Source organism: Pecten maximus, unplaced genomic scaffold, assembly GCF_902652985.1.
Source record: "Pecten maximus unplaced genomic scaffold, xPecMax1.1, whole genome shotgun sequence".
Taxonomy (NCBI): Eukaryota; Metazoa; Mollusca; class Bivalvia; order Pectinida; family Pectinidae; genus Pecten; species Pecten maximus.
This window is the reverse complement of record NW_022980859.1, coordinates 301-12,601: the sequence shown is the minus strand read 5'-3', so window position 1 is coordinate 12,601 and position 12,301 is coordinate 301. Positions and strand designations below refer to the sequence as shown.

Genomic DNA, 12,301 nt, shown 5'->3' with positions numbered 1-12,301 from the left:
TCATTTGAAAGCATCAAACCACGATAGCAGATTCACACATACATACACAAATATTAGATACAATAAAATATCTTTACATACCTTATCAACTACAATGACATTATTTTCATATCTTGTATATTACAAAGACATTGTTAACATATATTGTATATTACAATGGCATTGTTTTCAAATATTGTATATTACAATGGTATAGTTTTCATATATTTTATATTACAATGCCATAGTTTTCATATATTTTATATTACAATGCCATTGTTTTCATGTATTGTATATTACAATGGCATTATTTACATGTATTGTACATATTACAATGGCATTGTTTAGATATATAGCATATTACAATGGCATTGTTTACATATATTATACCTCATACAGTGGCGGTAGCTACACAAACGAAGCACATTTCGGTGCTGGATCCGAACCAACATGGATGGACGATGTGGAATGTTCTGGACAGGAATCTAAACTCAGAGATTGCGAATTTCCAGGATGGCAGATAGAAAATTGTGACCATGGCGAGGATGCTGGTGTAGTTTGTATTCCACCAGTAGAAGGTAATTTATTTTTAGATATTTCCATTATATTTCAATCTTAAACACAATGCATCCAAATGAAACGGCTGTGATGGGTCATGATGGGCTATAGTCAGTCGTTTATAATATCTAGTGTCACCGTGAATTAATGGGAGGTACTATAGTGAGTCGTTAATAATATATAGTGTCACCGTGAATTAATCGGAAGGTACTATAGTGAGTCGTTAATAATATCAAGTGTCACCGTGGATTAATGAGTAGTACTATAGTGAGTCGTTAATAATATCTAGTGTCACCGTGAATTAATGGGAGGTACTATAGTGAGTCGTTAATAATATCTAGTGTCACCGTGGATTAATGGGGATGTACTATAGTGAGTCGTTAATAATATCTAGTCTCACCGTGGATTAATGGAGAGGTACTATAGTGAGTCGTTAATAATATCTAGTGTCACCGTGGATTAATTGGAAAGTACTATAGTTAGTCGTTAATAATATCTAGTGTAACCTTACTTTGCAATAAACTCTCATATATGATAGAGTTTATTACCTCAATTTTTTTAAATAAATGATTAAACCTAAGTTCATCTTGACAATGTTGTGTAGATTGACACTAAAATAAATTCCTAATAAACATTTCTCTTCCCCCTATTGTAGATTTACCTCGAGTAAATATTCATTTTGACTGTATTTTTTCTTCCCTATCCAAATGATATATGTTGTATCATTATTAGTGTTTAGACCAGAAATGTTTGTAAATGTAAGATAGGTATCATCTGCATACTGGGTAAGTAAAACGTATATCATCTACTTCAATACCATTTACATGTTTTTGACATTTCTAAATCTTATAGCAAGAATTGCTGCACGTGAAATACTAATATGAGGAGTGAGATGTCTGGTCTTCTCCAGCATAGCCAACAATATAAACTTTGAACCAGAAATAACAGTGACTTAATTCTGTATACATTTCCTAATGGTGTACTTCGGTCGTGCTTCTCTGTACATTATGTATGTATGGACCTTGATGCAGGGTTTGTTTAAAAATTAAAAATTAAACACACATGAATTATATTATTGTTAAGCAATGTCCTCATTAGTTATTTTATGGCGGTTATAAACCAGTTGACAATTTTACTCTATTGTAGGATCTCTACGACTAGTCAATGGTGCGACCCAGTATGAGGGTCGTATAGAAATCTACCATGATGGCCGCTGGGGGACGGTATGTGACGACAGCTGGGACGACTCAGATGCCAGGGTTGTTTGTAGACAGCTCGGATATCTGTAAGTGGTTATAATCTATGAATCGAGATGAGGTTGCATGTGATATTGACTTTTAAGTAAGATTTCGGTTGCACGGAGCTATCTGAGGTCCATAGATCTTCATTAATTTATATTATCGAAAATGGATCGATCTACTCCAAAAATAGCTATCCTGCAACGACTGACTCTGTTTATAATGCATCAAGAAAGTCATATATAATTGTTATGTTTATTAGTTTAACAGTTCAAAATACTTATAACATTAACTATATGTTGAGTTAAACTTGTGTTGTTGTCGTCATAGCGATTGAACCATGAATATAACGAACATTGCTTGCATCTTTAATTATTATATTACTGTGGTATGGGCTTACCACGAAAAGTTCTTCTTACGATATCATTTGAAAGCATCAAACCACGATAGCAGATTCACACATACATACACAAATATTAGATACAATAAAATATCTTTACATACCTTATCAACTACAATGACATTATTTTCATATCTTGTATATTACAAAGACATTGTTTACATATATTGTATATTACAATGGCATTGTTTTCAAATATTGTATATTACAATGGTATAGTTTTCATATATTTTATATTACAATGCCATAGTTTTCATATATTTTATATTACAATGCCATTGTTTTCATGTATTGTATATTACAATGGCATTATTTACATGTATTGTACATATTACAATGGCATTGTTTAGATATATAGCATATTACAATGGCATTGTTTACATATATTATACCTCATACAGTGGCGGTAGCTACACAAACGAAGCACATTTCGGTGCTGGATCCGAACCAACATGGATGGACGATGTGGAATGTTCTGGACAGGAATCTAAACTCAGAGATTGCGAATTTCCAGGATGGCAGATAGAAAATTGTGACCATGGCGAGGATGCTGGTGTAGTTTGTATTCCACCAGTAGAAGGTAATTTATTTTTAGATATTTCCATTATATTTCAATCTTAAACACAATGCATCCAAATGAAACGGCTGTGATGGGTCATGATGGGCTATAGTCAGTCGTTTATAATATCTAGTGTCACCGTGAATTAATGGGAGGTACTATAGTGAGTCGTTAATAATATCTAGTGTCACCGTGAATTAATGGGAAGGTACTATAGTGAGTCGTTAATTTTATCTAGTGTCACCGTGGATTAATGGGAAGGTACTACAGTGAGTCGTTGAGAATATCTAGTGTCACCGTGGATTAATGGGAGGTACTATACTGAGTCGTTAATTATATCTAGTGTCACCGTAGATTAATGGGGAGGTACTATAGTGAGTCGTTAATAATATCCAGTGTCACCGTGGATTAATGGAGAGATACTATAGTGAGTCGTTAATAATATCTAGTGTCACCGTGAATTAATGGGAGGTACTATAGTGAGTCGTTAATAATATCTAGTGTCACCGTGGATTAATGGGGATGTACTATAGTGAGTCGTTAATAATATCTAGTGTCACCGTGGATTAATGGGGAGGTACTATAGTGAGTCGTTAATAATATCTAGTGTAACCTTACTTTGCAATAAACTGTCATATATAATAGAGTTTATTACATTTACCTCAATTTTTCTAAATAAATGATTAAACCTAAGTTCATCTTGACAATGTTGTGTAGATTGACACTAAAATAAATTCCTAATAAACATTTCTCTTTCCCCTATTGTAGATTTACCTCGAGTAAATATTCATTTTTACTGTATTTTTTCTTCCCTATCCAAATGATATATGTTGTATCATTATTAGTGTTTAGACCAGAAATGTTTGTAAATGTAAGATAGGTATCATCTGCATACTGGGTAAGTAAAACGTATATCATCTACTTCAATACCATTTACATGTTTTTGACATTTCTAAATCTTATAGCAAGAATTGCTGCACGTGAAATACTTATATGAGGAGTGAGATGTCTGGTCTTCTCCAGCATAGCCAACAATATAAACTTTGAACCAGAAATAACAGTGACTTAATTCTGTATACATTTCCTAATGGTGTACTTCGGTCGTGCTTCTCTGTACATTATGTATGTATGGACCTTGATGCAGGGTTTGTTTAAAAATTAAAAATTAAACACACATGAATTATATAATTTTTAAGCAATGTCCTCATTAGTTATTTTATGGCGGTTATAAACCAGTTGACAATTTTACTCTATTGTAGGATCTCTACGACTAGTCAATGGTGCGACCCAGTATGAGGGTCGTATAGAAATCTACCATGATGGCCGCTGGGGGACGGTATGTGACGACAGCTGGGACGACTCAGATGCCAGGGTTGTTTGTAGACAGCTCGGATATCTGTAAGTGGTTATAATCTATGAATCGATATGAGGTTGCATGTGATATTGACTTTTAAGTAAGATTGAGGTTGTACAGAGCTATCTGAGGTCCATAGATCTTCATTAATTTATATTATCGAAAATGGATCGATCTACTCCAAAAATAGCTATCCTGCAACGACTGACTCTGTTTATAATGCATCAAGAAAGTCATATATAATTGTTATGTTTATTAGTTTAACAGTTCAAAATACTTATAACATGAACTATACGTTGAGTTAAACTTGTGTTGTTGTCGTCATATCGATTGAACCATGAATATAACGAACATTGCTTGCATCTTTAATTATTATATTACTGTGGTATGGGCTTACCACGAAAAGTTCTTCTTACGATATCATTTGAAAGCATCAAACCACGATAGAAGATTCACACATACATACACAAATATTAGATACAATAAAATATCTGAACATACCTTATATACTACAATGACATTATTTTCATATCTTGTATATTACAAAGACATTGTTTACATATATTGTATATTACAATGGCATTGTTTTCAAATATTGTATATTACAATGGTATAGTTTTCATATATTTTATATTACAATGCCATAGTTTTCATATATTTTATATTACAATGCCATTGTTTTCATGTATTGTATATTACAATGGCATTATTTACATGTATTGTACATATTACAATGGCATTGTTTAGATATATAGCATATTACAATGGCATTGTTTACATATATTATACCTCATACAGCGGAGGTAGCTTCACAAACCAAGCACATTTCGGTGCTGGATCCGAACCAACATGGATGGACGATGTGGAATGTTCTGGACAGGAATCTAAACTCAGAGATTGCGAATTTCCAGGATGGCAGATAGAAAATTGTGACCATGGCGAGGATGCTGGTGTAGTTTGTATTCCACCTGTAGAAGGTAATTTATTTTTAGATATTTCCATTATATTTCAATCTTAAACACAATGCATCCAAATGAAACGGCTGTGATGGGTCATGATGGGCTATAGTGAGTCGTTTATAATATCAAGTGTCACCGTGGATTAATGGGAGGTACTATAGTGAGTCGTTAATAATATTTAGTGTCACCGTGGATTAATTGGAAAGTACTATAGTTAGTCGTTAATAATATCTAGTGTCACCGTGGATTAATGGGGATGTACTATAGTGAGTCGTTAATAATATCTAGTGTCACCGTGGATTAATGGGGAGGTACTATAGTGAGTCGTTAATAATATCTAGTGTCACCGTGGATTAATTGGAAAGTACTATAGTTAGTCGTTAATAATATCTAGTGTAACCTTACTTTGCAATAAACTGTCATATATAATAGAGTTTATTACCTCAATTTTTTTAAATAAATGATTAAACCTAAGTTCATCTTGACAATGTTGTGTAGATTGACACTAAAATAAATTCCTAAGAAACATTTCTCTTTCCCCTATTGTAGATTTACCTCGAGTAAATATTCATTTTGGCTGTATTTTTTCTTCCCTATCCAAATGATATATGTTGTATCATTATTAGTGTTTAGACCAGAAATGTTTGTAAATGTAAGATAGGTATCATCTGCATACTGGGTAAGTAAAACGTATATCATCTACTTCAATACCATTTACATGTTTTTGACATTTCTAAATCTTATAGAAAGAATTGCTGCACGTGAAATACTTATATGAGGAGTGAGATGTCTGGTCTTCTCCAGCATAGCCAACAATATAAACTTTGAACCAGAAATAACAGTGACTTAATTCTGTATACATTTCCTAATGGTGTACTTCGGTCGTGCTTCTCTGTACATTATGTATGTATGGACCTTGATGCAGGGTTTGTTTAAAAATTAAAAATTAAACACAAATGAATTATATAATTTTTAAGCAATGTCCTCATTAGTTATTTTATGGCGGTTATAAACCAGTTGACAATTTTACTCTATTGTAGGATCTCTACGACTAGTCAATGGTGCGACCCAGTATGAGGGTCGTATAGAAATCTACCATGATGGCCGCTGGGGGACGGTATGTGACGACAGCTGGGACAACTCAGATGCCAGGGTTGTTTGTAGACAGCTCGGATATCTGTAAGTGGTTATAATCTATGAATCGATATGAGGTTGCATGTGATATTGACTTTTAAGTAAGATTTAGGTTGTACGTAGCTATCTGAGGTCCATAGATCTTCATTAATTTATATTATCGAAAATGAATCGATCTACTCCAAAAATAGCTATCCTGCAACGACTGACTCTGTTTATAATGCATCAAGAAAGTCATATATAATTGTTATGTTTATTAGTTTAACAGTTCAAAATACTTATAACATGAACTATACGTTGAGTTAAACTTGTGTTGTTGTCGTCATATCGATTGAACCATGAATATAACGAACATTGCTTGCATCTTTAATTATTATATTACTGTGGTATGGGCTTACCACGAAAAGTTCTTCTTACGATATCATTTGAAAGCATCAAACCACGATAGAAGATTCACACATACATACACAAATATTAGATACAATAAAATATCTGAACATACCTTATATACTACAATGACATTATTTTCATATCTTGTATATTACAAAGACATTGTTTACATATATTGTATATTACAATGGCATTGTTTTCAAATATTGTATATTACAATGGTATAGTTTTCATATATTTTATATTACAATGCCATAGTTTTCATATATTTTATATTACAATGCCATTGTTTTCATGTATTGTATATTACAATGGCATTATTTACATGTATTGTACATATTACAATGGCATTGTTTAGATATATAGCATATTACAATGGCATTGTTTACATATATTATACCTCATACAGCGGAGGTAGCTTCACAAACCAAGCACATTTCGGTGCTGGATCCGAACCAACATGGATGGACGATGTGGAATGTTCTGGACAGGAATCTAAACTCAGAGATTGCGAATTTCCAGGATGGCAGATAGAAAATTGTGGCCATGTCGAGGATGTTGGTGTAGTTTGTATTCCACTTGTAGAAGGTAATTTATTTTTAGATATTTCCATTAGATTTCAATCCTAAACACAATGCATCCAACTGAAACGGCTGTGAAGGGTCATGATGGGCTATAGTGAGTCGTTAATAATATCCAATGTCACCGTGGATTAATGAGTAGTACTATAGTGAGTCGTTAATAATATCTAGTGTCACCGTGAATTAATGGGAAGGTACTATAGTGAGTCGTTCATTATATCTAGTGTCACCGTGGATTAATGGGAAGGTACTATAGTGAGTCGTTAAGAATATCTAGTGTCACCGTGGATTAATGGCGAGGTACTATAGTGAGTCGTTAATAATATCTAGTGTCACCGTGAATTAATGGGGAGGTACTATAGTGAGTCGTTAATAATATCTAGTATCACCGTGGATTAATGGGGAGGTACTATAGTGAGTCGTTAATAATATCTAGTGTCACCGTGGATTAATGGGGAGGTACTATAGTGAGTCGTTAATAATATCTAGTGTCACCGTGGATTAATGGGGAGGTACTATAGTGAGTCGTTAATAATATCTAGTGTCACCGTGGATTAATGGGAAGGTACTATAGTTAGTCGTTAATAATATCTAGTGTAACCTTACTTTGCAATAAACTGTCATATATAATAGAGTTTATTACCTCAATTTTTCTAAATAAATGATTAAACCTAAGTTCATCTTGACAATGTTGTGTAGATTGACACTAAAATAAATTCCTAAGAAACATTTCTCTTTCCCCTATTGTAGATTTACCTCGAGTAAATATTCATTTTGGCTGTATTTTTTCTTCCCTATCCAAATGATATATGTTGTATCATTATTAGTGTTTAGACCAGAAATGTTTGTAAATGTAAGATAGGTATCATCTGCATACTGGGTAAGTAAAACGTATATCATCTACTTCAATACCATTTACATGTTTTTGACATTTCTAAATCTTATAGAAAGAATTGCTGCACGTGAAATACTTATATGAGGAGTGAGATGTCTGGTCTTCTCCAGCATAGCCAACAATATAAACTTTGAACCAGAAATAACAGTGACTTAATTCTGTATACATTTCCTAATGGTGTACTTCGGTCGTGCTTCTCTGTACATTATGTATGTATGGACCTTGATGCAGGGTTTGTTTAAAAATTAAAAATTAAACACAAATGAATTATATAATTTTTAAGCAATGTCCTCATTAGTTATTTTATGGCGGTTATAAACCAGTTGACAATTTTACTCTATTGTAGGATCTCTACGACTAGTCAATGGTGCGACCCAGTATGAGGGTCGTATAGAAATCTACCATGATGGCCGCTGGGGGACGGTATGTGACGACAGCTGGGACGACTCAGATGCCAGGGTTGTTTGTAGACAGCTCGGATATCTGTAAGTGGTTATAATCTATGAATCGATATGAGGTTGCATGTGATATTGACTTTTAAGTAAGATTTAGGTTGTACGTAGCTATCTGAGGTCCATAGATCTTCATTAATTTATATTATCGAAAATGAATCGATCTACTCCAAAAATAGCTATCCTGCAACGACTGACTCTGTTTATAATGCATCAAGAAAGTCATATATAATTGTTATGTTTATTAGTTTAACAGTTCAAAATACTTATAACATGAACTATACGTTGAGTTAAACTTGTGTTGTTGTCGTCATATCGATTGAACCATGAATATAACGAACATTGCTTGCATCTTTAATTATTATATTACTGTGGTATGGGCTTACCACGAAAAGTTCTTCTTACGATATCATTTGAAAGCATCAAACCACGATAGAAGATTCACACATACATACACAAATATTAGATACAATAAAATATCTGAACATACCTTATATACTACAATGACATTATTTTCATATCTTGTATATTACAAAGACATTGTTTACATATATTGTATATTACAATGGCATTGTTTTCAAATATTGTATATTACAATGGTATAGTTTTCATATATTTTATATTACAATGCCATAGTTTTCATATATTTTATATTACAATGCCATTGTTTTCATGTATTGTATATTACAATGGCATTATTTACATGTATTGTACATATTACAATGGCATTGTTTAGATATATAGCATATTACAATGGCATTGTTTACATATATTATACCTCATACAGCGGAGGTAGCTTCACAAACCAAGCACATTTCGGTGCTGGATCCGAACCAACATGGATGGACGATGTGGAATGTTCTGGACAGGAATCTAAACTCAGAGATTGCGAATTTCCAGGATGGCAGATAGAAGATTGTGGCCATGTCGAGGATGTTGGTGTAGTTTGTATTCCACTTGTAGAAGGTAATTTATTTTTAGATATTTCCATTAGATTTCAATCCTAAACACAATGCATCCAACTGAAACGGCTGTGAAGGGTCATGATGGGCTATAGTGAGTCGTTAATAATATCCAATGTCACCGTGGATTAATGAGTAGTACTATAGTGAGTCGTTAATAATATTTAGTGTCACCGTGGATTAATTGGAAAGTACTATAGTTAGTGTTAATAATATCTAGTGTCACCGTGGATTAATGGGGATGTACTATAGTGAGTCGTTAATAATATCTAGTGTCACCGTGGATTAATGGGGAGGTACTATAGTGAGTCGTTAATAATATCTAGTGTCACCGTGGATTAATTGGAAAGTACTATAGTTAGTCGTTAATAATATCTAGTGTAACCTTACTTTGCAATAAACTGTCATATATAATAGAGTTTATTACCTCAATTTTTTTAAATAAATGATTAAACCTAAGTTCATCTTGACAATGTTGTGTAGATTGACACTAAAATAAATTCCTAAGAAACATTTCTCTTTCCCCTATTGTAGATTTACCTGGAGTAAATATTCATTTTGGCTGTATTTTTTCTTCCCTATCCAAATGATATATGTTGTATCATTATTAGTGTTTAGACCAGAAATGTTTGTAAATGTAAAATAGGTATCATCTGCATACTGGGTAAGTAAAACGTATATCATCTACTTCAATACCATTTACATGTTTTTGACATTTCTAAATCTTATAGAAAGAATTGCTGCACGTGAAATACTTATATGAGGAGTGAGATGTCTGGTCTTCTCCAGCATAGCCAACAATATAAACTTTGAACCAGAAATAACAGTGACTTAATTCTGTATACATTTCCTAATGGTGTACTTCGGTCGTGCTTCTCTGTACATTATGTATGTATGGACCTTGATGCAGGGTTTGTTTAAAAATTAAAAATTAAACACAAATGAATTATATAATTTTTAAGCAATGTCCTCATTAGTTATTTTATGGCGGTTATAAACCAGTTGACAATTTTACTCTATTGTAGGATCTCTACGACTAGTCAATGGTTCGACCCAGTATGAGGGTCGTATAGAAATCTACCATGATGGCCGCTGGGGGACGGTATGTGACGACAGCTGGGACGACTCAGATGCCAGGGTTGTTTGTAGACAGCTCGGATATCTGTAAGTGGTTATAATCTATGAATCGATATGAGGTTGCATGTGATATTGACTTTTAAGTAAGATTTAGGTTGTACGTAGCTATCTGAGGTCCATAGATCTTCATTAATTTATATTATCGAAAATGAATCGATCTACTCCAAAAATAGCTATCCTGCAACGACTGACTCTGTTTATAATGCATCAAGAAAGTCATATATAATTGTTATGTTTATTAGTTTAACAGTTCAAAATACTTATAACATGAACTATACGTTGAGTTAAACTTGTGTTGTTGTCGTCATATCGATTGAACAATGAATATAACGAGCATTGCTTGCATCTTTAATTATTATATTACTGTGGTATGGGCTTACCACGAAAAGTTCTTCTTAAGAAATCATTTGAAAGCATCAAACCACGATAGAAGATTCACACATACATACACAAATATTAGATATAATAAAATATCTTTACATACCTTATATACTACAATGACATTATTTTCATATCTTGTATCTTACAATGGTATTTCTTTTTACATATATTGTATATTACAATGACATTGTTTTCAGATATTGTATATTACAATGGTATATTTTTCATATATTTTATATTACAATGCCATAGTTTTCATATATTGTATATTGCAATGACATTATTTACATATATTGTACGTATTACAATGACATTATTTAAATATCTTGTATATTACAATGGCATTATTTTCAGATATTTTATCTTACAATGGTATTGTTTTCATATATTGTACATTGCAATGACATTATTTAAATATCTTGTATATTACAATGGCATTATTTACAGATATTGTATCTTACAATGGTATTGTTTTCATATGTTTTATATTACAATGCCATTGTTTTCATATATTGTATATTACAATGACATTATTTAAATATATTGTACATATTACAATGGCATTGTTTATATATATTGTACCTTATACAGTGGAGGTAGCTACACAAACCAAACACATCTCGGTGAATTGAATTATTTCTATTTGTCGAACTATATTTGTACATTTTAAAAACAGTGGAGGCAGTTACACACGGGAAGCACAATTCGGTGCTGGATCCGAACCAACATGGATGGACGATGTGGAATGTTCTGGAGACGAATATAGACTGGAGGGTTGCACCTTTCCGGGATGGGGAACAGAAAATTGTGGTCATGATGAAGATGCTGGTGTTGTTTGTCTTCCTCCAGCAGATGGTAACTGATTTTCCCATCAAAGTATATCAATTTCACAAAATTTTATTCTATAAAGAAAAGGATTTAACAACAGGCATATGCCTATATAAGTTATCTCCTTGTAACAAAGTGTATATACATATATAATTATATAAAATTGCTAATTTAATAGAATTAAGTAATTCCAATGCAATAAAGATATTACTTAATACATATATAATATAATATGGTATGAATATGTAATTTGAGTAGTAAGGGTAATTCTATGATTATTATTAATAAAAGTTGGCTTGTCTTAAATGTATTTTCAATTTGTATAAATTTTGGAGGATTTAGAATACATTATCCAAGATATAATCCATCCACCCATGGGATACAGACCTAAAAAGTCCATACTGGCTTACTAGCCATTGGTCATCCACCCATGAGTTTTTGGATTAAGTCATGGATACTATATTCAGTCATGGACAAATATATTGTAGAATATG

General features: G+C 32.5%; 1 protein-coding gene across 1 annotated transcript; it reads left to right on the top strand.

The window, feature by feature from the left end:
* Positions 1 to 378: 378 nt before the first annotated feature.
* On the top strand, positions 379 to 12,065 carry LOC117319769 (deleted in malignant brain tumors 1 protein-like; the record flags this gene model as incomplete). Its single annotated transcript, XM_033874518.1, has 11 exons — positions 379 to 557; positions 1,684 to 1,822; positions 2,577 to 2,755; positions 3,994 to 4,132; positions 4,836 to 5,065; positions 6,088 to 6,226; positions 6,930 to 7,159; positions 8,394 to 8,532; positions 9,236 to 9,465; positions 10,487 to 10,625; positions 11,656 to 12,065. Coding segments are annotated over 11 exons (1,930 nt in total), but the record flags the coding sequence as incomplete, so codon positions are not given.
* Positions 12,066 to 12,301: the final 236 nt, after the last annotated feature.